Source organism: Mesoplodon densirostris, chromosome 1 (genome assembly GCF_025265405.1).
Source record: "Mesoplodon densirostris isolate mMesDen1 chromosome 1, mMesDen1 primary haplotype, whole genome shotgun sequence".
Lineage (NCBI taxonomy): Eukaryota > Metazoa > Chordata > Mammalia > Artiodactyla > Ziphiidae > Mesoplodon > Mesoplodon densirostris.
In genome coordinates, this window is record NC_082661.1 from 175,045,475 (window position 1) to 175,071,760 (window position 26,286).

Sequence of the window (26,286 nt, forward strand, 5' to 3'; positions counted from 1 at the left end):
CAGAATAAATCAGCAAACAACACTTAACTGTTAAATAACTTCAAAGCTACAAAATACAGATTTTTCTTAGCACTCAAAGTATAACAAATACAGCTGTTATAATCCAAATAGGTATAAGGAACACAACAGTAAATTCCTGAAAGCTGCTGAAAATATCCAAAATTACACCCTTGGCATCCTTAATGCTTGGAAGAAAATACCATTAGGAAATCAAAAATAGACTGCTCTATGTATCATTCATGTCAAGGTCAGGAAAAGGCAGCTATAATGTCAAACATATCTAAGATCCAAAGAGTTAAAAAGAATACTTAACACTCATTTTAAGAGTCCAAAATCCTCTGACATAATGTTTCTATTTTTCCTGAAACCTATTTCATTAGAAGTCTAGACAAGTCCCATCTTGATAAAAGCTCAAAAGTGGAATGTGCTGTCACTCCTCTGAGTGCGAGAGAAAGACACATCCTTCCCTTGACCCAACTGACTAGTCTTAGACAATCTGAGGGCTCTCTCAACAACACCTGGTACCAGCAACTGGTACCATCTGCTCACAAAAGCAGTCCTAGTGCTATTTTGAAGAACTTCTGAAGCTTACCCATAGGAACAACATAACACAATCCTTTTCCTTCCCTGACCCTGGAACAGCACTATGGATTCACCTAGTCATTCACATTCTATAATAGGTTTCTGTCCGACTTCAGTCATTCTAAAACCAACTTTCATTCATACTGATCCCAAAATTCAGGTTACAGAATACGGAAGAGTGTATTCTGCCGTATTTAGGCTTTTATTCAACTTTCAGTCGAATGCACACAACTAATGCACACAACTAAGCACTCTTTGAGAAATGTGACATTTGCAATACAAAGGACACCAATTCAAAGGAGAACTGAGAAGGACAACAGAGAGGAGGTCATTTGGACTCTATAATTAGCAGATAAAAAATACACACATTTCTGTCAAAAAGATCCAGAGTTGTCTGAGACCATGAACAGTTCTCCTAGGGCTGAGAGATTTCTGGAAGCCTGCCACATCATAGAACAATATGGACTAGTGAATGGTCCTTCACAAAGTACGGGAGATTGGAAAAGTTCCAGAGGGGGATGAGGAGGGTCTCTCTAGGGCAGGGAGAAAACTGAAGAAAAGAAAATCTAAAAATAAAGTTCTTTCTTTTTTTAATTTATCTACTTTTTATTTTATTTATTTTTGGCTGTGTTGGGTCTTTGTTGCTGCATGCGGGCTTTTCTAGTTGTGGTGAGCAGGGGCTACTCTTCCTTGCGGTACGCAGGCTTCTCATTGCGGTGGCTTCTCTTGTTGCGGAGCATGGGCTCTAGGCCCACGGCCTTCGGTAGTTGTGGCTCGTGGGATCTAGAGCGCAGGCTCAGTAGTTGTGGCGCAGGGGCTTGGTTGCTCTGCGGCATGTGGGATCTTCCTGGACCAGGGCTTGAACGCGTGTCCCCTGCATTGGCAGGCGATTCTTAACCACTGCGCCACCAGGGAAGTCCGTAAAAATAAAGTTCTTTAAATTACGCCATTTACACAACACGAGAAACTGATGTAGGATGTACATTAATCTTCTATTCATGGAAATATTTCATACTAATTACCCCACCAAAAACCCTAATAAAATATCTCCCTAAAAGGAGGTGGGGGACAAATAGAATAAACAACTGAACAGGCCAAGACCATGAAAAGTGATTTTTAATATAGTTCTGTCTCTCAGCCCCATTTCTGATCATCTGTGTGCCTTCTGAAACTCATTTTTATTTTTTTCTTATTGACAGTATCGTTGTGGTAATTACATTAGAAGGTTTTTCATAAGATTGTAATACAGTTATTTCATTTCTTCAAGAAAAAAACATCAAAAGCCCTACCTGGTATTAGAAGTGTCTCTCTTTCCAACTATAGCTGCCTAGAATGAGAGTTCCCATATTATGCACTGCACTAAAAACATACCAAGATTTGACACTTAATAAATTTTAGGAAGATATTCCCAATAAAGTAAAATACCAAGGAATGTTTAAAATTGAACCAAACTGATTTTATAAAAATGCGAAAGCCCAAATGTTCAAATGGAATCTTAATGCTACAAAATGTATAGTAATAACTGAAGTCTGTCTTAGAATATCTGACTTTCCAAAGTCCTCATAATCTGACCTAATTGAGCTTTACCATTTTTAATGAGAAACACTAATACTATCCCCTTTAGGAGTTCCCTCACCAAGTCAAAGATAAAGTTTTATCTTCAGTGGTTTAATTCATTTCCATATCACCTCACCAAAGAGAGCTTTCTTAAATAAATACAAAGAAGTTATGCTAAGGAGCCAGTATGGTAATATCCAGTTTGAATTCTAGACTATCAGAAGATGTGCAATTACATTTCAGAAAGGAAGGAGCTCTTCTCTTTTAACTTGCATTGTATTCCTCCTAGCAGTCATGCATAAGAGTGATGATGATGTTACATTTAATTAGACACAGATTTACTATTTTCCCTACTGCTTTCCCATACTGCTAATATTATAAATAGTGCCTGCTTTAAAAACTGTACTAAGTTCATTGCAACTACCAAATTTAAAATGCCAGAAATCTATTTGTTGGGGGACAACTGCTTCTAAGCATTTGAGGAACTGGAAGAGATACTTTCACTGTTAATGAAAAGCCACCCCTGTTGACCAAGTATACAGCCCACTGGTAAAGAGGTCTGGAGTCAGACCGTTTCATTAGAATCTTGGCTTCACCACGCACCAGCTCGGAAAGTGACCTTGGACAAACTGCTTAGGCTTTGAGCCTCAGTTTTTCATCTATAAAATAAGGATAATAATCCATGGCCCTCACAGTTATTGTGATAAGGAGACAATAAATGTAAGGCACTTGGAATAGTGCCAGCATTTTAACACTTAAGAAATGTTATTATTTTTACCATTTTTATTTTCTTTTTTACAATTAAACTGTTCAACAAAGGTAACCAGAATAACAGCTTCTTGAAAGACATTAGTTGGCTAATTGCGATTGAATGACTTCGTCTCTGTACAGTGGCCATTTATATCATAAATGTCCTCCCACAATATGAATTTTACAGACCTCTAGCACATCGAGAACAATGATAATCTGCCTTTCAAAGATATGCGAACAAGTCCTATATACACGAAGCTATAGTACAACTAATCTACATATAGATCCAAGTTCAACAGCTGAAGCAAGAATAATCAAAAGCCAACAATCAGCATACATATATGGTTTTAGTATAAGAAGCTCAAAATATTTTCTACAGTACAAAAATGTTCACATTGGTCTTTGACACTTTAGATTCCTTGGAAAATCTGATAAAAACTATAGACCCTGAACCTAGGAAAACGTGTGGATACAAACGACTGTTCTATTTCAGGGGATTTGTTAGCCCACCTACCCCAAACTCATTCATGGACCCAGGTTAAGAATTTCTATTACATTGACCTAGAAAGTTTACAGGGTATTAAACTATTTACCCCTTGTAATCTCAAAGGGCAATATATTCTGATGTCCTTTTTATTACATTTTTCAAGGGAAAAGGCTATTGTAATATACAATAGAAACAGTACAATACATTCTGGCCAAATCGACAATCTGATTTTCATTTATGTTTATTTGTCCTTTTTTAAAAATTAGATTATGATTACTCAACACAACTAATCCCTAAATTTCATCAAATAAAAATTCTAGGACATATTTTCTCAGCTTTCCTTGTTATATGATGACGCTAACTGGACAATTTAAAGATCAGCATCATAAAAAGAGCAGGAACAACTGCATGCTAAGCAATAAATCACTCTGTTCTCAATTCTAGACACTTTCAGACATGAGTCTTCCTTTAGACTAAAAATACTTCTGTATAGATGCTGTATGAAAAAAATATAAGGACGTCAAGAAATGATGGGCAAGGTTAAAGAGAAGGATAGGAAAGGGACTGTGGAAAATCTGTAGTGATTCCTCTATCACAAGTTGATACTCCCCTGGACCACAAAATTATTAAAACATGCTATTAAATTGCCTAAAGCTGCCTGAATTAGTCCATGCACCTGATAATTATAAAACTTTAATATACCTTAGAGTAATTTATATATATTTAAAACAGATATCCAAAGCCATCAAGAAATGGCTCTATATTCCCTTAAGGAATTTCCTCATGGCATAAGCTTTTATAAAAATATTAAGGGCTTCCCTGGTGGCGCAGTGGTTAAGAATCCACCTGCCAATGCAGGGGACACAGGTTCGAGCCCTGGTCCGGGAAGATCCCACATGCCGCGGAGCAACTAAGCCTGTGCGCCACAACTACTGAAGCCCGTGCGCCTAGAGCCCGTGCTCCACAACAAGAGAAGCCACCGCAAGGAGAAGCCCGAGCACCGCAAAGGGTAGCCCCCGCTCGCCGCAACTAGAGAAAGCCCGTGCGCAGCAACAAAGACCCAACATAGCCAAAAATAAATAAATAAATTAAAAATATATAATGAGGGACTTCCTTGGTGGCACAGTGGTTAAGAATCCACCTGCCAATGCAGGGGACACGGGTTCGAGCCCTAGTCCGGGATGATATCACATGCCGCAGAGCAATTAAGCCCGTGCACCACAACTACTGAGTCTGTGCACTAGAGCCTGTGAGCCACAGCTACTGAGCCCACGAGCCACAACTACTGAAGCCCGCATGCCTAGAGCCCATGCTCTGCAACAAGAGAAGCCACTGCAATGAGAAGCCTGCACACAGCAAAGAAGAGTAGCCCCTGCTTGCTGCAACTAGAGAAAGCCCGCGTGCAGCAAGACCCAATGCAGCCAAAAGTAAATAAATAAACAAAACATACATATAAAACAAAAATAAACAAATGGGACCTGATGAAACTTAAAAGCTTTTGCACAGCAAAGGAAACCATAAACAAGACCAAAAGACAACCCTCAGAATGGGAGAAAATATTTGCAAACGAAGCAATTGACAAAGGATTAATCTCCAAAATATACAAGCAGCTCATGCAGCTCAATATCAAAAAACAAACAACCCAATCCAAAAATGGGCAGAAGACCTAAATAGACATTTCTCCAAAGAAGATATACAGTTGCCAACAAACACATGAAAGGATGCTCAACATCACTAATCATTAGAGAAATGCAAAGCAAAACTACAATGAGGTATCACCTCACATTGGTCACAATGGCCATCATCAAAAAATCTACAAACAGGGCCTCCCTGGTGGCGCAAGTGGTTGAGAGTCCGCCTGCCGATGCAGGGGATACGGGTTCGTGCCCCGGTCTGGGAAGATCCCATATGCCGCGGAGCGGCTGGGCCCGTGAGCCATGGCCGCTGAGCCTGCGCGTCCGGAGCCTGCGCGTCCGGAGCCTGTGCTCCACAACGGGGGAGGCCACAACAGTGAGAGGCCCGCATACCGCAAAAAAAAAAAAAAAAAAAAAAAAAAAAAAAATCTACAAACAATAAATGCTGGAGAGGGTGTGAAGAAAAGGGAACCCTCTTACACTGTTGGTGGGAATGTAAATTGATACAGCCGCTATGGAGAACAGTATGGAGGTTCCTTAAAAAACTAAAAATAGAACTACCATATGACCCAGTAATCCCACTACTGGGTATATACCCAGAGAAAACCATAATTCAAAAAGAGCCATGGACCACAATGTTCACTGCAGTTCTATTTACAATAGCCAGGACATGGAAGCAACCTAAGTGTCCACTGACAGGTGAATGGATAAAGAAGATGTGGCACGTATAATGGAATATTACTCAGCCATAAAGAGAAACGAAATTGAATTATTTGTAGTGAGGTGGATGGACCTAGAGTCTGTCATACAGAGTGAAGTCAGTCAGAAAGAGAAAAACAAATACTGTATGCTAACACATATATATGGAATCTTTAAAAAAAAAAAAAAGGTTCTGAAGAACCTAGGGGCAGGACAAGAATAAAGATGCAGATGTAGAGAATGGACTTGAGGATATGGGGAGGGGGAAGGGTAAGCTGGGACGAAGTGAGAGAGTGGCATGGACATATATACACTACCAAATGTAAAATCGATAGCTAGTGGGAAGCAGCCACATAGCACAGGGAGATCAGCTTGGTGCTTTGTGACCACCTAGAGGGGTGGGATAGGGAGGGTGGGAGGGAGATGCAAGAGGGCGGAGATATGGGGATATATGTATATGTATAGCTGATTCACCTTGTTATACAGTAGAAACTAACACACCATTGTAAAGCAATTATACTCAAATAAAGATATTAAAAAATACATTTAAAAAAAAAGAAAAAGAAAGAAATTCTAGGGTTTCGATTGGTCTGTGGAAAGGCAAATCACCTGGTCCCACCCAGTTTGTAGAGCTGGGCCTCTATCAGCTTAAGGCAAGAAGGGAAGCAGGGTCTATCTTATGGGCAACAGTATCCAAAGAGGAAAAACAAGTCATCAGGAGCACAGCTTTTCCTAACACTGTTTCCATCGCTTCTGAAAATGCAGTTAGCACATACAACCACCACCCTTTCTATCAACAATGGGTAATGGCTTACAGGATGTAAAGTTAACTGCTATCAATGCATCCACTCACCCAAAGGACAGACAACAAGCCCCCAAACTGGAGGGCCGAAACCTTTATAAACAATTTGCTACTGCTCTGTTTTGGTTTTAGTTTGGGCAGTAATTTCAATAGCTTTGAAATAAAACAAAGGAAAATCCTACTTAACCAAAGACTTTAAATTGTAGCAGTAACTTAAGGAGAAATCTTCCATATATGTATAACTATTATGGAAATGACAGAAGGCTCAGAGAAACCAAAGATTATAAAATACAGTATGAGACAAAATAAACACTCACTTTCACCTGCTGAGAAGTGAATAACAAATGACTTTAAATTGAAACAGGCAGGATTTAGGTCACATATTAAAACAGTTCCAGTAATGCACAGACTATCAGTATTAAAATAATTAGTCTATAGATTCTTCTTCTCTGAAATAACAATAAAGGGAAAAATATATCAATTATACCTCATAAAGATAAAAAAATAAACATAATAATTTAAAAAGAGGAAAACATATAATGGCCTTTCTTGGATTTTTTAAATATATATGATCCTGCCTTGAGGAAGGAAGATTAACGTTATCTATCCTGGTCCCTTCAAGCACCCACGGATTAGCAAGTATAGTTTAAAAAACAAACCACATAATCATCACATTAAATTCTTAGTCAACCAGCGAGGAAGCCCTTAATACGTTGTAAAACAATATAGAACAATTTATATTGTAAAACAATATATACCTCTTAAAATATATAAGCCTGCTCTGAGGCAAAACATTTTATTTTATCAGTAAAGGATGATAAAGTTCTTAACTCAGAACTTATGTCCGTATAAAACTTAACTGAAACTGTACAAGTCAAATGGGCAATACTTACAGTGTATTGACATTCTCTCTGCACTTACCTGGTCTTTCTCATGGGGTAGAAGGCTGACAGGTGGGAGCGACGATGGGAAAGCACTGGGGTATTTGGGAGCCCCTTTGCCATCTAAGCCTCCATAGTTGACCCTATATTGCGGTCCGTCTTTCAGTAGCCTCCCATTGTTCACTGCACGTTTGGCCCCCAGTCGCAGCCGCTGCTGAAAGGCTGGGTTGGTGGTGGTGCTTGTGAGATCACTTTGACTTCTGAGATACTTCTCTATGTTCTTCAGGGAGGAGCCACTGGGCTCCTCAAGTCCTTCAATTGCTCTCCTCAGAAGTTTATTCCAATCCACATTGCGGAGATCATTACATGATCCTCTAGACCCCTTGGCTGACTTAGGAAAAGTGCCTGGTTTAACTGATGAAAAGCGCCCAGGGTTGTCTGGGTCCTTATAGGAGGCAAGGCCTTTGTTGGTGACTTTGAGAACTGAGCCATCCTGAACACTGAGTTCCAGCTGTTCAGAGACTGTCTTCTTATCCAACCCATGGGAAGTGCTGACTGCATGGCAGATTCTCTCTTCAGAGGGCCTTTGCTTTTGCTTTTTTATTTTCTGTATAGCTTCAAGAATCCACTCTGTATAAAGTGGGTTTGCAAGTTTTACCATGGTTGACAAATGACTTCTTCAATACAAAAGTTACCCATAGAGGTTCTCCTTGTATTTAACAGAACTTGCACATTTGAAGGTCATTTACAATTCAACAAATGGCCAGAGTATTCCAGACCATATTAAGCAACATCTTACAAACATCCATCCTTTAGAGATTAAAAAGAGGACAAACAGGCAATGTTGATAGTTGTCTTATTTGACCAACAGGAAAAACTGCATTCGCGTGAAGAACATCTTTAAACAGGAAATCAAGACCTTAAAGGATTAAAAAGGGGGGAAAGGCTCTTAATAACGAAACTTCCAAAAATAAATTAAAAGACTCTTTAGTATTACCTTTTCAGATGCAAAATGACCACAGAAGTAATGACAGGCAGGTATTATGTAACAAAGCCAGAGCGACTATATTTGCCAACCAGAAACTGGGTCACAGTCTGAGAAGGAATTTCTTTTAGGATTTTACACATTATTTATATGAGTTATTCATCGGGCATTTAAGAGACCACGTCTAAGCTATATATTTAATGGATAACCTTTATTGAAATTAATAAAATTACATGACAGTGGTTCAAGATATATGTCTACTATAAACATAAAATCAACATCAAAGAATAAGTCTATGATGCAAAAAATTTGATGGAAGTACATTAAACTTACTTCAAAAAATCTGAAATTTAAAAAAAAGAGGGAGAGATTTTGTAGTGTTTTGTTTTTATATAGATTCTATACCTTTTGTATTAAACTATTTCTAAATATTTTATACTTTTGTCACTATTGTAAGTGGAATATGCTACTAATATCCATTTCGTTCTGGTTATTGCTAACATAGAAAAGCTATTTCTTTAATGTTTGATTTGTATTTAGTCATCTTACCAAAATAGCTCATTAATTCTAGTAACTGTTTTTCTATTGGTTTTTCTAAGTATACAATTATATTGTTACTTCTCTTCCAATAATTATACTGATTGCTTTATGTTGTTGTCTTCCTCCACTTGCTAAACCTCAAAAAAATGTCAACTATAATAGTAATTGTAGGCATTTCTGTCTTGTTCCTAAACTTAGTGTAAAAAATGTAGAGTCACCATTTAGAATGATGTTTTTTTCTTGTCTTACTGATCAGTACATTCAGCACAATGTTGAAGTGCAGTAGTGATCATGATTATCTTCATCCTTTACTGATTTTAAAGGAAAGAGTGCTAACATTTCACCATTTAAAATGATGCTTGCTGAAAATTTTTGATGGATACTTTTGACCAAGTTAAAGAAATTAATAAATGTATTTAATCATTTTAAAAAAAAAGAGGGCATTCCCTGGCAGTCCAGTGGTTAGAACTCTGCACTTCCACTGCATGAGGTAGGGTTGGGTTTGATCCCTAGCCCTGGTCGGGGAACTAAGATGCCGCAAGATGTGCGGTGCAGCCAAAAAAAAAAAAAAAAAAAAAAAAAAAAAGCAATGATCCTGATTCTTCTATTTCAGCTAAACATTCTATTTCCCAAGTCTCAAAAGTAAGAAAATTTCCCATTGAGCCATTTCTACAGAATCAGGTTTTCCCATACCTTTGAAGAGGGTTGGTGACATTCTCTAACCCACAGGTTGGAAAACTGAAACTAATGTAGTAACATAACCAGTCACCTTTTGACAATGGAAAACTCTAGGTGTCTTAGTACCCAGTTAGCTCATGAAACTGCTCAATTTGAGCAAGGTTTGTACAAATCTGATACCAGGTAGGGAGTGATACTGCTCTCTGAGAACCTCCTGGTATACACAAAAATCCCCTAGGTCTCCAATCTGGTATTGAGCACACCTGCCAAGAGCACCAGGCCAAAGCATTCTGGCCTGGGAGTTGGGTCATATCTGGGCTCTAACCTTGCTCTTCACAGATAATATCCACATCTTAACTCTTTTTTATAGTTTAAAGTTTACAGAATGTGCTTGCGTATAACTTGTCATGTAATCTGCAGGATGACTCAATGGGTAAACTGAGGCTCAGGGGAAGGTGGAACTCACTCAGGATAACAGTCAGTAGTAGACTCAAGGCTCAAATGTCATTATTCTAAAGTCTAAGTCAGCGCTATCTTCACCTGAGCCACGACTGCCTGCTCTAGCTAGTTCTGCCTCTGCAACTAGACTAATAGTATGCACGCCAGCCCTACCAATGTCTAGCGGAGAAACCCTGGGAAAATGACTTAACATTTCCATCACTTTATCTGTAGGGAAATAACAGTATATCCCTCCCAGGATTGTTGAGAGAATTAAGTGAACATAGTATCTAATATTCAGTATATAGTAGCTATCATCACTTCCATCCAATACATTGTCTACACACTCTGAAAAATGTCTCATAAAATATAAAATTAAAGTGATCTCTGATTGTTTACTTACATTTAATGTACCTCAAAGGGGAAAATAATGTCTTTCCTCAAAACTTTAGCCAGATACACTGAAGAATTTAACATTTGCTCTCAAATATTCTGTTGCTGAAAACAATTAGGCCATTGAACTATACTAGTTCAGTCAGCTTGAAAGAGGCAATTTAAAAGGATTGTCCTTTTTGCAATCAGTAAGCTGTAGGTTCACTCCACTTTTCTCCCCTCAGATTTAGAAAACTTGGGGCTACAGGGACCTTCGAGGTTATCCAGTCCAACCTCTAGTTAAACAGTAAAAGATCCCTTTTTCAATATCCCCAACAGATAGGCCATAAAGTCTCAAAATACTTCCAGTGATTAAGAATTTGTCACTTCTTAAGACAGCTCATGCCACTGTTGGACAGCTCTAACTGTAATATATTTCTTGCTCACAGGAGCCAAAATCTGCCTTCCCATAACTTCTACCTGCTAGTCCTAGTTCCCCTGGAACAATCTCAAGAAATTCTTTAATATGAGGAGCCTTCATATACTTGGAAACAAATATCTTTTGAAAACTGCTACAATCAAATCCCATTCTACCTCCAGCCCCATCTTGGACCACTCATATCCCAGTTCCTTAACATGCCCACATTATCACACGTTTCCAAGCACCTCCTCCTCTTGGTCACTCATTAGTCTGGCTAATGCCCATCTTAAAATCTGGCATTCCAGGCATTATCCAATTATAAATGCAACCCAAGGTAACATGAACTTCCTTACCAGGCCTGCCATACAACTGGCTCATGCCAAGCAGGTAGTCCAACTAAAAATCCCAGATATTCTTTCAAAAATTCTGTCAAGCCGAGTCTTTTCATTCTCTTCCTTATGCAAATTTAAATGCTGGGATTTTTAAATTTTATCACAGTTCAAGTACATCTTGTTGGTTTGAGTCTGTCTTCCAACTTGTTAAAAATCGTTTTGAATCTTGATTCTGTCATCTATGTCATCTGCAAATCTCATAAGCACTCCCCTTTGTGTCATTATATAAATTACTGACTGTTAGACTTGGAACACGGTGTGTTTAGGAATGAAATCATTGGCTTTCATAGTGCAACCACTTTCACGATAGAACACAGGAATCACTCTGCTTTAGTAAGTTTAAAACAGGAAGCTGATCTTTCCAAAGTAAAATGGTTCGGGGCAAAATTTCATTAGAAGACATTTCACCATGTCCAAATAATTATTTCATCTTTCATCATTTATTCAGGATGAACCAACTAATTTAATTTGATTGCACAAAATACAACTGCAGGAAGCAGGAAAAGAGGTCACAGAAAAGTATCCAATATTGCGAAGTTGCTTTCAGGAATTCTGGTTACACAAGCAAATGAACATACATTAAAACAAAACACATTTCATAACTAATAAACCCTTAAAATATACCTTCATGACAAGCTATTACCACAATCCTAACCACAATCAAAAGAATTGTTCATCTCCATTACCAACACATTTCAACAAGACTGACATTTTATATCTTAAAAATATAATAAAACAAGGGAAAATACCAGAATTGGAACTCCAAGTGTTTTAACAGTCCATGACAAAAAAGAAGATTGTCCAGATCTTCAGGCAAATCTGCCAAAAGAAAAAAATGTAAATGTTAATTTGGGCATTAAAGACATCCTTAAAATTCAGCAACCATCTATGGATCTCCTCAACTATTCAATCCAAACAGCTGCAGTGACTTTACTGGTATACTATGTTTGGTGGTATGTTAGCTCTTTCATACCACTAAAGGGTATTTAAGAACACGGAATTCAGGACAGGACATGAAGCCCCACAGCGAGTGCCTAAAGAAGTAAACTTTCACTCTTCTTTAAGGCCAGACCTGTTCTCCAAATTTTAAAAAATCAGGTTTGTGATGGAGTCTAAAAAAGAATGCCATCATTAAAAAAAAAAAAAAATCCCACTATTACTCAAATAGCCAGGCAGGTATAACATTTTGTCTGGAGGAAAAAAAAAGTCTAACATTGTTTAAAGGTCAATATTAACTTTCCCAGGCAACATTCACGATTTGTCCCAAAAGTCACTTGGCATCTAGGTACTGACTGAACTATCAAGATACGGCCAATAACTGCACCTAAGAGAAGGATGCACCATTTTCCACAATAGTAAGTATGTGCTGGTACAGGTCACATTTCAGGACAGTAGTGATCATTTTTACTTCAAAGGCAAAAAATAAATGTAAAAAAACACTGTGAATAGCTGCACTTTGATAGTGAACAAAACAACCAAGCAACCTTGGATCCCCTTTCTCCCTTCCCGCAGCCACAGACACACACCCCACTCCTCAATTTAATATCAAAATTAGCTCTCATCTGACACCAACCAACAGAGTTAACTAGGCAGAAACAGATGTAACTCAGCAGCTCTTTGCTACAAGCCGAATCAGTGTTAAAAACATACACACACACAGAGCTAGGAGAGGAACAAAATCCGAAGTCTCTTATCTGCAGCCAATTCTCAACTAAACACATGTATATTATCCACTTTGTATATTATCCACTGCAAATTTTTAAATCTTAGGCTGGTTTGTTTCTGATATCCCACTGGCCCCACTGTAAATTGGTATATGCTAAGAGAATAGATTGAAAACCAATTTAATTTTAGTCTAAGCAGTATCTAACTAGAAAGACAAATCTAAGGAAAAATATGCATAATTCATTTAAAAGGCAAATAGAAATGTTTCTTCCCCTGATTCAGAATTATCCATACCACTTCTCTTTCCCAGAGCCCTAGGATTTGTTTCATACGGAGACAGCATATTCTATTACAAGTACAACCCTAAAAACCATTATTCTCTTTTCAGTTTTTTCTATAAAAACTTGAAAGTTGGACTAAAAGCCTATCAAAATGAGAATAAGTCATTCCAAATTAATTCTGGGGACTCATGCTACATCAAAATTAAATTATTCTATTTTCTAAGGTTTTGAATCATTTTATTTTTAACTACAAAATAACATCAGTAAATTATATGGTTGTATCATACAGTCTTATAGTAAAACACTATTTACATCACTCATTACACATTATTCTAAACAGATCTAGAGAAATGCTTAGTCCAACACTGAGCTTTTGGCTTCATTAGTATTATATAAATATCAACACTATTCAGAAATACACATGTCAGCAATAAGAAGAGTCAAAATATCCTGGATCATAAATAATATGTGAAGCCTCCTCTAAGCTTTTGCTAAAGCTGTGTGTTGTTTCAAAATCAATGTCATAACACTCAAGTCATGAGATTGTGGATGAGCCAATAACTGGTAGAAAAAAATAAAGATTAATAGTAGAGTTTACTCTTTTGTCATCCTAAGTTTCACTTGCTAACAGTTATTTTTAGCTCTCTCGCTTTTATAGGCTCCTGGATTTTTTCATAGCCTGCTATGTAATTGAGTGAGGATCCACAAATCTTAACAATATCTTCTGAAACAGAACATACACTGCTTAAGGGAAGGGACCTTAACTTTTCTTCTGTAACCACCCAACACAGAGCATTAGCACAGCTGCTCCAAACAGCATCCTCAGTGAACAGATATCTGCTGTCTGACAACAATCAGATACATCTATACGGTGATACTGGCTAACTTTCAAGTCCTGGATGCATCTATTTCCCTTAAAATTAATGCTCAAGGCCCAAAACATGTGAATTGGGAGGTGAGGTTATAAATACTAATCAAAGAACAACCAACAAATATTTAGTGAGATGTTGTTCTGTGAGTACAGCCCTATGGTAGATGCTGTGGGTATAAGAAGTGATTAAGCACCATTTGGTGGTTCCTCAAAAAGTTAAACATAAAATTACCATATGACCCCACAATTCCACTTCTAGGTATACACCCCAAAGAACTGAAAACAGGTACTCAAATAAGTACACGTACACTCATGTTCATGACAGCACTATTCACAATAGCCAAAAAATGGAAAAAAGCCAATGTCCATCAACAGATGAATGGATGAAGAAAATGTGATATATCCATACACTGGAATATTATTCAGTGATAATAAGAAATGAAGCAGTGATACATGCTACAACATGGATGAACCTCAAAAATATGTTGTGAAAGAAGCCAGACACAAAAGGTTACATATCATAATAATCCCATTTATGGGAAACATCCAGAACAGATAAAGCTATAAACAGAACATAGATTGGTGGGGCCTGGGCAGGGATGGGGGAAGTGGTTAGGATAAAACTGCTTAATGGGTAAGGGATGGGGGAAGTGGTTAGGAAAAAACTGCTTAATGGGTAAGGGATTTTATTTTGTAATGATGACAATGTTTTGAAACTACATAGAGGTGGTGGTCACACAACACTGTGAATATACTAAATGTCACTGAATTGTTCACTTTAAAATGGTTAGTTTTGGGCTTCCCTGGTGGCACAGTGGTTAAGAATCTGCGTGCCAATGCAGGGGACACGGGTTCGAGCCCTGGTCCGGGAAGATCCCACATGCCACAGAGCAACTAAGCCTGTGCGCCAAAACTACTGAGCCTGCAAGCCACAACTACTGAGCCCATGCACCACAACTACTGAAGCCTGCACACCTAGAGCCCGAGCTCCGCAACAAGAGAAGCCACTGTAATGAGAAGCCCGCGCAGAACAACGAAGAGTAGCTCCCTCTTGCTGCAAGTAGAGAAAGCCCACGCGCAGCAACGAAGACCCAATGCAGCCAAAAATAAATAAATAAAGCAAATTGATTAAAATAAATAATAAATAAAATAAAATGGTTAGTTTTTTTTTTTTTTTTTTTTTGCAGTACGCGGGCCTCTCACTGTTGTGGCCTCTCCCATTGCGGAGCACAGGCTCCGGACGCGCAGGCTCAGCGGCCATGGCTCACGGGCCCAGCCGCTCCGCGGCATGTGGGATCCTCCCAGACCGGGGCACGAACCCGTGTCCCCTGCATCGGCAGGCGGACTCTCAACCACTGCGCCACCAGGGAAGCCCAAATGGTTAGTTTTATGTTGTGTGAATTTCACCCCAAATTATTTTTTTAAAAGAAATAAAGCACTAAACTATAATAATAACAACCATTGTCCGACACCTACTGTGGACCAGGCACTTTACATAGATTATCAGTAAACCTTAAAATAACCCTGTAAGGTAGCTCTGTTGCCCGCATTTTGCGAAAGAAAAACTGATTCCTGAAGGTCAAGACCTCAGACCACTAAGTCATGAAAGATTTTAATTCAGATGCTAAAACCTAAACACTTTCCTGTCTCTCCATTGGTTTTCAGACTAGGCTCCTTGGATCTCTTGTGAGAAAGTGCCTTGGGTATGGGCACCACCTGTAGGTGCCCTTGTGGGTCAAACACCAGGGCCACCATAATCCTTTGCACCAAACAAAGATGTCTACCTTAACTATTCTATGTATAATGGGCTTCTCCATAAGATTCACTTCAAAGAAAGGGTTCCGCTGAATACAGAAGGAAAAATGTCTGAAAACATTTTTGTGTTTGTGACTATTCCTTGTTGACTGTGGATGGGTAGAACATCCCTTGGACAGAGAGGACTTAAACTGGACCTTGAAAGACAAGGCAGAAATTGGACAACTGCCTAGCCTCTCCACCCCAATTCAAATCCTTTGTGGCCCAGTGCAAACAGACACCTTCTCAGAAGCCCTACATCCCTGTCTAACAGGAAGCTTTTAGCTTTCTTGTTATTTGGCATTCATTTTCCACTTTGTATTTTGCTTACTCATACACAGACCTCGTCTCCCCTACTAGACTGTACAATTCTTTTTTTGAGTAGTGTTGTGTTTTTTTTTAAGAAATGGCTTTTATTTATTTATTTATGGCTGTGTTGGGTCCCTGTTTCCGCCCGAGGGCTTTCTCTAGCTGCGGCAAGTGGGTGCCACCCTTCATTGCGGTGCCCAGGCCTCTCACTATCGCAGCCTCTCCTGTTGCAGAGTACAGGCTCCAGACGCACAGGCTCAGTAGTTGTGGCTCACGGGCCCAGCTGCTCCGCGACATGTGGGATCCTCCCAGACCAGGGCTCGAACCCGTGTCCCCTGCATTGGCAGGCAGACTCTCAACCACTGCGCCACCAGGGAAGCCTTAGACTGTACAATTCTTAAGAACAGGACTCATGTTTGATTCATCTTGGCGTGCCCCAAGACTTCCCAGGACCACAACTTAACATAAGAGGGGCTCAATGCCTATCTGTTAAATGAATGCATCAGTAAATGAAAGAAGGGAATCTAGGAGAAGGCACAGAGCTAAGAATGAGCTGTCAGACCAAAGGGATACCTAATCCATGAGCATGCCTGGAGTGGGGATGTGTTGAAGAGGAATAAGAAATAAAGTTGGCTGTGACAAAAGCCAGGCTGAGGCGTGTGAACATGACAGATGAAGTAACAGAAAGCCACTGGAGAAGTAGGGACACAATAAGGTATAGTGGAGTGCAAGCACACACACACATGCACACACATACAAATTTGTTGAACGTTTGAATAATTCTGGCAATGGTATCCATCCAGTATAGGCTGGAGGGAAGTATGACTGAAGGAACAAACAAAAGCAACCAGTATTTCCTCTCTCCACATATCAATCGTGTTCAACTTATATTTATGAGCCTAACTCAGCAGCAAGCCCAGAGTAGGCACTCCATAAATGTTAGCTGAATTGAATATTTAATTCCCCATCTTTTTAGAATAATACTAAGTTCTTTCTCACTACTCATTAACATAGAGAGTTTTCAATTCATAAGCTAATAATGTTTTCCAAGGATTTCTAAGAGGCTAAATCACCAGGAAAATTATCATTTCAACTAATACATATTAGATTAATTGGAAGTTTAATTTTTCATGTCATGTGCTCCTAGTTGACAATATCCTTGTTATGTCATTAAACTATAATTGTGTAAATCTGCTTCAACAAACAATAACTGAACCAGCAATAAACTATTATGGCTTCCATAATCCCTAGCAAAGATTAATTTCAACATCATCATCATAAATTAGTAGAGACATGTCCCAAATCTCCTGGTGAAGCCCATGAGTTACGTTTGTATAGTCATCCCTGCATTTAAGTGCTCAACAGTTTCAGTCTCTAAACTTTAATCACACGTTAGGAACCTCACAGGAAATTTGATCCCTTGTAAAACAGAGGATTTTAGAGACAAGATGAAAAGTCATGTGAAGTCATCAGGCCTTTGGAGCCAGGGTACACTGATTAGCAATGATGATATTATAAGTAAGCACTTTCACTTAAGAAATAATCAACTAAATTTAGAGTATCTTTTTTGGCGTTTTAAAAGTGCTATTCAATCCTAGTTTTCTTCCAAATCTCAGATGAGCTTTAGCTGGGTTTTAATGACAAAGACTGAGAATGACATATTAAGAAAAAAATCTGACATCTGAATTTTTTAAAGATTATTTTGAAAATACACATCATTTCAGAATTCTGCATTAACTTTATCACAGATGTCTTCAAACAGGATATCCAGTGTAGCCTTAAAACACATTAGGGTTGCCCTCTGAGAATCTCAAGAAAATTACAGATCTATTTTTTAAAAGGAACACATGTACATACAGACATTTGAATACAATTTCAAGGGCTTACAGAACCTCTACTGCCCATCCAAGGACCTCTTAAGGTCCACGCACTACTCTACCTATTTTAACATACACAGAGAGGTCAACAGTTTTATCCAGTTTCACAATAATTATCTCTATGAGTGCTTAAAGTAGGACATATTACATTAAAAGAAAGTTATTTTCATCGGTTTTGGATCTTATCAAACAGGCTTGTGTTAACAAGGTGATGTGCTATGATGGGATGGATCTAGAGAGTTCAGGAATCAAGTCCCCACCTTGTCAGCTACCTAAACTGTGGGATATTGGACATGTTACTGAATCAATCTAAGTCTCAGTTTTCCCGCTTGTAAAAATGAGAAAAATGTACAGTTTTGCGGAACTGTAAAGAGGAATAATTGAGATAACAAATATGAAAGAACCAAGGATGGTGGCAGACACATAGCAGGAACACAATAAAATGCTAGCTCATAAAAGGAAAAAGGGCAATACAGTCAGCTGGAGACCTGTAAAATCTAACCTGGCTGAACTTCTGTCTATATGACCATTTTCTCCTATGAGACAGGGGAAGTCAGCACGTGGCTCTCAGTTATAGTTGCAGACAAGTAAAAATTCAAGACAGAGAACAGAAGAAAGTGAAGAAAAGCAAAAATTGATTTGTAATGGCGAGGATGGGGTCAAAAGAGTGCATTTGACTCATAATCATACATCTTTTAAGGTCAGTAAAGCTTTTAGAATACTGATAGGAGAATATCTACTTAACCTGAGGGTAGGAAAAGAGTCTTAAAACAAGACACAAGGGCTTCCCTGGTGGCGCAGTGGTTGAGAGTCTGCCTGCCGATGCAGGGGACACGGGTTCGTGCCCCGGTCTGGGAAGATCCCACATGCCGCGGAGCAACTGGGCCCGTGAGCCAAAATTACTGAGCCTGCGCGTCTGGAGCCTGTGCTCCGCAACAAGAGAGGCCGTGATAGTGAGAGGCCCGCGCACCGCGATGAAGAGTGGCCCCCGCTCTGCACAACTAGAGAAAGCCCTCGCACAGAAACGAAGACCCAACACAGCCAAAAATAAATAAATAAATAAAGCAAACTGTCAACAAGTAAAAATAAACACTATTATATTAAAAAAAAAAAAAAAAAAAAAAACAAGACACAAAAAACACTAACCAAGGCTTCCCTGGTGGCGCAGTGGTTGAGAGTCCGCCTCCCGATGCAGGGGACACGGGTTCGTGCCCCGGTCCGGGAGGATCCCACATGCCGCGGAGCGGCTGGGCCCGTGAGCCATGGCCGCTGAGCCTGCGCGTCAGGAGCCTGTGCTCAGCAGCGGGAGAGGCCACAACAGTATGAGGCCCAAGTACCAAAAAAAAAAAAAAAAAAAAAAAGACACCATAAAGAGAGTGAAAAGGCAAGCCAGAGAATGGAGGAAGGCATTTGCAACACACACACAGGACAAAGAATTTGTATCCAGAGTAAATAACTTCTAAATAGCAATGAAAGATACAAGGACCAATTTACAAAGGCCGGTGGGGGTGGGGGTGGGGGTGGAGGCCGACTTAAACAGGAACTTTACAAAGGAGGAAATCCAGGTAGCATATGAAAAGCTGTTCAACCTCCTTACTAATCAAGTAAATGCAAAGTTTACCAGATTGGCTAAATTGAAAAAACTAAGTTGGGGAGGATGAGAAGCCAGGGATCGCATATATATATATATATATATATATATATATATATATATATATATATATATATATATGAGATAATATACTGGAAGGAGTATAACGTGGTACGACACTTTGGAAAACAGTCTGACTGGTACCTAGTAAAGTTGAAGACAAGCATACCCCGTGACTAGGGCAACCATACAGCTCATCATCCAAATCCAGACACTGCTGAGAATTAAAGGTGCTATACTACTAATTACACTAGGACAACAGGCATAAACCAGCATAAACGGTCACGCTGCCTGTGAACCAGCAGTTCCATTCCTAGCTGTACACCTCAGAGAGACTGTGCACGTGCACAACAGATGATGGATATGGGAACACTCACAGCAGCTTAGTTCACAATTTCCCAACACTAGAAACAACTCAAATAGCCAGCAAGAGTGGAATGGATGATACAAAAATTGTGGAAGATTGTGGGAGTCCTAAAAAAAGGTGCTTAAAGGTGCTTTGTAAATGCAAATTAAAGCATTACAGGGAAGAAATATCCCTTCCTCACGCTTCTCCCATCCACTAGTCATTTACTGTTCTATAAGCAAAGATGGATCACTACAGCTCACACATCCCTGCTTTCATAAAATTATTCCTTTTCTCTCGCTTGACAAAAATTCAGGCATCCGTATACACGGTATGCACGAAAACTGAAACTATTGTGTCAAGAACTATCCAAGAGACTGAAAAGTCACCTGTGAGGAACCCTGGCATTTAGTAAAGTTATATCGGTTGGCTACGTCTTTTAACTGGTATTCGAAAGTCCGTGAAAGTTTCTGAAGTACATTAACATTATTTATGGAACTTTCTCAACTACCTTCCAATACTCACCCTATTTTACCTTTCACTCCTGTTATGCCTTACATCTGGCAAGTAGTGCAGAGAGAAACATTTGGTGTAACGTCAATGACATAATATCCACTCTACTCAGAGGCCTGGGTTTGGCTGGCAGGCAAAATTTCAACGGACCGTGTCATTACCACCAGCCAGTCATTCTCCTAAGTTCCTTTTTTAATGTTAAAACCTTCCTCTGCCTCTATCTTTTCTTCTGCTTTTTTTCTTTAATCATCACTTCACCTTCTCAACCTTCAACCCTAAGTATAAGTTCTCAGGTAAGAATCTTATCCTTTACTGAAACATGCATTATGCTTTCCGTCTTAAAAACATGAAAAAAAACCCCTGCCCCAATTCATTTTGATAAATGTGTTAAGAATTTATGAATAAAAAAAAAGAATGGAGGGCTTCCCTGGTGGCGCAGTGGTTAAGAACCCGCCTGCCAATGCAAGGGACACGGGTTCAAGCCCTGTTCCGGGAAGATCCCACATGCCGCTGAGCACCTAAGCCCGTGTGCCACAACTACTGAGCCTGCGCTCCAGGACCTTGAGCCACAACTAATGAGCCTGCGTGCCACAACTACTGAAGCCCGCGCGCCTAGAGCCCATGCTCAACAACAAGAGAAGTCACCACGATGAGAAGCCCACGTACCACAACAAAGAGCAGCCCCCGCTCCAAGCAACTAACGAAAGCCCGAGTGCAGCAACGAATACCCGATGCAGCCAAAAATAAATACATACATAAATAAATAAATTGATTTAAAAAAAAAAGAATGGAGTGTTTTACTTCAGGGCTATCCCAGAAAATCTAGGGTACACAAGACAGGAAGAATGTACTTCACTCATAGTCATACAAAACAAACAAGCCAACAAACACACACCTTTTTTGGAGTACCACATAACTATCCCAACATTCCCATTATCTACTCCCACCTCCTGTCCCTATATGGAAAAGTCTTCATATACTCTTTCTCTTTACCTTGAATTTCTGGGCACCTCCACCCCCAACTTCTTTCATTGGTTCTCTTTTCCTATTTTCCACGTTTGTAATCTAACCCCTCCTCTGCCTTTGCCCCTTGTCTCACACCACTCCCTGCACTCACCTCAGACCAAAGTACTTACAAATTCAAAACTACACAATGCCCTTTCCCGAGGTAGTACACAGGGAGCCTCCTTCTGAGACAGACACCCTGTTCCCCCTTTCCTGACCCCAGCTCAAGTTACACCCAAGAAATCCAGCCTATCAAACAACCCTATATCCCAAACTAACACCTTTGCTGCCCCATTCTCACTCTGGGTGCAGTCTAAATCACATTGACCCAGCAGCCCCACCCATCTTTCTTCACACCTGTCACCCGTTCCAATCCCCTGACCCCATGAGATTTTCTGCTAGATATATTTTGCATATATCTAAGTTCTAAGTAGCCTCACTTCACATTTAAGTCTGCTGTGCTGTCTTACCTTTCAGAGACTCCCAAGAATATCGGTCCCATCCCTCCATGTTTTTTTAAATGCTTCCTATTCCCCAAAGCTAGCAAACCTTCCTATTCCAACATTCCGACTCACCCACATACCTCCTTCCCACCACAGTAACTGTACCTGTTTCTCAGTTTCCCCAATACTTCCTCCAATCCAATATCTACTCTACATCGCTTTCTCAACACTACTCCACATCTACCACACCCAAATCCATTCTTACTCTGCCCCCAGATAACTGCAATCTCACCCTTCTGCACCATTTCACCTGCCCCTCGGTCCCCCTTCCACATCTCCAATTTTGCACTCTTCCCACTCTCCACTCTGCACCTGCCTGCACACCTCCAGTTTCCCCTCCCATCCACCCCCTCACTGGGAGTGTACTTCCCAGACGCTCACTGGCCCCCCCACCGTTCCTACTGGGTCTCTCCCACTCAGGAAACCCCTCCAAACCCCCGCCTTCCGACCACCCGAGCCCCGCCCCCACCCCGTGTCGCCCCGCCCCCTCCACCATCAAGCCCCGCCCCTTGCCCTGGAGGCCCCGGTGAGGGGCGGGGCCTGTCCCTCCTCCCCTTTCCCCCGCCCCCTACCGTCACGCTCAGGGGCAGCCTGACCCCGAGCGGCCCCGCGGTGACCCTCGCGCAGAGGCCTGTGGGAGGGGCGTCACAAGCCCCCGATTTCCACCCCCCGGCCCGCTCCCCTCCCGCCCAGTCTCCTCCCCCTGGGAACGCGCGGGGTGGGTGACAGACCTGGCCGCGCGCTACCGCCACCGCACCTGCCGGGGGCGCTGCCGCTGCTTGAGAAAGAAGCCGCGGCTGCCGCCTGGAGGAGGTGCCGTCGCCTCCGCCACCGCTGCCGCCGCCGCCAGGGGTAGGAGCTAAGCCGCCGCCATTTTGTGTCCCCCTGTTGTTGTCGTTGACATGAATCCGACATGACACTGATTACAGCCCAATGGAGTCTCATTAAACCCGAGCCGCGGCCCCGCCCCGGCGCTGCTCCATTGGGCTAGACCGCAGACACTTAGGGCCACCCGTTGGCCTAAGGGTCTGTCCGTCACCCACACAGTAACCACTCTGCAGCCCATTGGGGTAGGATCCTGCCGGTCATCTCGCCTCCGCATAGCCACACCCCTCGACCCATCAGTCCCCCCTCCGGTACCACCCCGGGGGAGGGTCCACTGCCAGTACCAATCAACAGACCTCTGGGCCCGCCTCTTGTGGGCACCTATTGGTCTAGTCCTTTTTCTCTCTCCCAGACACCGCGCCACCTCCACTTCCACCTACCCGCCCCTTCTACCTCTAGAAATGGATTGGGTCTACTCGCAGGAGAGGCACTTGGCCTTATTGGCTGCAGACAACGCCAATCAGAGGACCTATTCCCTCTCCCCTCCCCCACAACCCCAAAGCCCCTAGCCCGCAGCTAAAGTTTGTGTGAGAGCTGATCGCTGGCGGCGGCCGCAGGATTTAGGGGTGGGCGCGGGCGGGCGCGCGCGGGCGGGCACGCGAAGTTAAAATTCGAGGTTCTCAGTCGCCAGCTCCTGCGGTGGAGCGCGCGGACGGGTGCGCCTCCTGGAGCGTTCCATCCCGCCCCCTCCTCCACCCTCTCCCGTCCCGTCCCGGGCGACTACTCGCCCGCCCCCTGGCTCGCATCCTTACCCCCCACGCACCCCTACCCTGCAAGCCTCAGGCCGGGTGCTGGCAGTACGATGTAGCTGCACCCTCCTCGCCATCCCATGCCGAGGGGGAGCAAGCCCTTACCCGCCGGGCGTGCACCCCCCCGGCTGCACACTCGCCAGTGTCTGCAAGCACGTGCACCGTTCGCCGCTGCCTCCAGCCACCCCGGTCCCCGGCTAACCTCGCCTGCAGCCCGGCCAATCGCTTGCTGCCCTTTGTTGCTGCAGCCCGGGTCTCCCCGCTGCCTTCCTCAGCCTCCGCCTCGTCCTTTGCCAGCCGCCCGGGTCCGCAGCGCCGCGCTCCCCCCGCCCGGGACCCACCGCCGCCGCCTCCTTCTCCTCCTCCGCCTCCTCCTCCTCGGCTCCGGGCTGCAGCGCACAGAGCCCGAGGCAGCGCCGCCCAGCCCCGCTCCCCCCGCGCCGCCAGCTAGCCCGCCCGGCCCGGCCGGGGGCGCAGCCTGGACCCCGCCCGCCCCAGTCCCCGCCCCGGGGGTACCTGCCTCCGCCCTGGGGGGCTCCGCTTGCCGCCCTCGGGGGAGGGCGGGGATGCCGGTGTCCGCGGGAGGATGGGGACGCCTGGGCCGTTTGGGGCGGGGAGTGTGCCCGCCAGGGCTGGGACTGAGAGGTGCGGTCCTCGCCAACGCGCCCCCCCTCCCGCCGCTGTGGGCCCCAAACTTCGTCCTCCGCCCGGGCCTTGTACCCTCGGGCAATCGTGGCAGTTTTGGGGTGGGGGATGCCTCAGGAGCTGTGTCTACCCTGATCAGGAGGAAGAGGGAGCAGTGACATTCAGCGACTGCGGACAGGGCACGGCGGCGGCATCCTTGGGTGGGAGTGGGGATGTCACACGCGGGCTGGAGGGGGAAGCTGCCCCTCAAGATGCCCTCTCCCGGCCTGCGAGGAGCTGGAGAGCTCTAAGCTGCGTTCTCAGTGCTTTCTTGGGCGGTGTAGCCGGATGGCAGAGGGGCTGGGGGGCGGGGGGAGACGGCTGGGGGGCCCTTCCCCCTCTCCTCTAGCCAGCGCTAGAAGGAAGGCTGATGGCGAAGTTCGGTTTTCCAGGCTTCCCCTGGGCCCCCCGAGTTCCTGAGGCCCACAAGAGGGAGGCTGGGGACTCCTCTGGCCGCCCAGGCGAGGCCACTCTGACGCTGCCCACATGCCTCCCATCGCCCTCCAGACTGTGAAGAGAGAGTCCCTCGTTCTTCCCGGAGATGGGTGGGATGCTGGCAGGGGAAACCTCTGAAAATAGAAAAAGTAGGCTCGAGAAATGGCTCCTACAGAGTTTGAGTACGAAGTTTCCCTTCCGAGGCGCCATTTCTTGGTGAGGGGGAGGAGAACTATGGCTTTGTAAAAGAACCAAGTTTTAGGCCTGGTGGCCTAGGTGGAAAACCACCTGTTGACTGAAGTCTGTCCCAGAGCTATCTTGGGCCCTGGCAGGGTGACACATGGTCCCAGGGAGAGGAGTCCCCTGGTTGACTCTAGCATCCTCATGGCACTGACACGGCAACAGCAGCATCTTCAACTTCCCATTAGAAACCACTGTACAGACTAGGTAGGTACTTTGTTAGAGCAACTTATCTCAAACAAAACAAGCAGCACAGCCCAGTCATCAAATGCAGAGCTCAACACACACTTCACTTTTTAAAGATGGTCTGCTTCTCTGGAGTGTGAGCTGCCCCTACTGATATGCTTCCTGGCAGCAAGGTGAGAAAGGAGCTAAGACAAAGGGCACAGAGTTGGAGGAAAGGATAGAAAAAGGGAGAGGGGGAGCAGAAGAGTTGTAATACTACACTCAAAACTGTCACCGGTTCCATTATAAATCCCTTTTATAGGTGTTTTATTACTTGGTTGTTAGTTTTTAAAACACAAACCTCTTTAGATTAAATCTTGGCATTCACGGGCTCAGCTCGGGGAAACAAAACACAGGGAAAGCTCCACCATCCACCATTGGCTTGGCTACTTTTGAGTTACATTACTGATAAAACAAACAAGCAGCAGGTTGGGTTTCCTCAGAGTCTCTACCTCTTTTATTTAGTATCTTCAGTAGCTGACTCAAGGTGAATTTTTACAAGCCATTAGTTTATAATTCAGTCTAGTTCATTTAGGTATTTCAAAGAGAAGGACGTTTATAAGGTGTGCTTTTTTTTATAATGCAGGTGCTGGGATTTTTATTCCCCAAGAAATTACTAAGTAAACTTGAGAATCCTGGCACACACTTCAGCCTTTATGTTCTATCTTTTTTCCTATGGTCTGCCCAGATGCACTTTATTTTATAACTTAGATTTGAGTCTCCCAGCCTGCATTTTATCTCAAGCAATAAAAATAAACCATGTCTTAATTAAAAACAAGTTTCAAAACCCCAAATCTGTACACTCAGAGTATGCTAAAGAAGCAACCAAAGACAATAAAACCCATAAGTCCACATTTAAGATGTCTTCAGCCAATGAATTGTGGGAGATTTATGAGCATCTAACACTTGTTATCACTAATGAGTTAGCCACATGGATTTCCAGTGCATCAAGACCTGAACAGATACCTTAGATAGAAATGGGTCTTATTTGTCTAAACTTGTGCTCCTGTAATCCCAGGAGCTGGCAAACACAGA

At 42.6% G+C, this 26,286-nt stretch overlaps 2 protein-coding genes across 2 annotated transcripts in view; both read right to left on the reverse strand.

Moving 5' to 3' along the window:
- Nucleotides 1–22,964, reverse strand: part of KAT6B (lysine acetyltransferase 6B) — a 184,173-nt gene extending 161,209 nt beyond the window's left edge. Inside the window, 3 exon segments of the mRNA XM_060111653.1 lie at nucleotides 7,433–8,311; nucleotides 11,968–12,037; nucleotides 22,765–22,964. Coding sequence (XP_059967636.1) covers nucleotides 7,433–8,053 — 621 coding nt within the window. The 5' untranslated portion in view covers nucleotides 8,054–8,311; nucleotides 11,968–12,037; nucleotides 22,765–22,964.
- Nucleotides 22,450–23,744, reverse strand: LOC132488775 (myosin heavy chain IB-like). Its single transcript, XM_060097382.1, has 2 exons — nucleotides 23,671–23,744; nucleotides 22,450–22,918 (listed from the first exon to the last, which is right to left on the reverse strand). The coding sequence occupies exons 1-2, from the start codon at nucleotides 23,742–23,744 to the stop codon at nucleotides 22,450–22,452; spliced, it is 543 nt and encodes a 180-aa protein (XP_059953365.1).
- Between the last annotated feature and the right edge of the window lie 2,542 nt (nucleotides 23,745–26,286).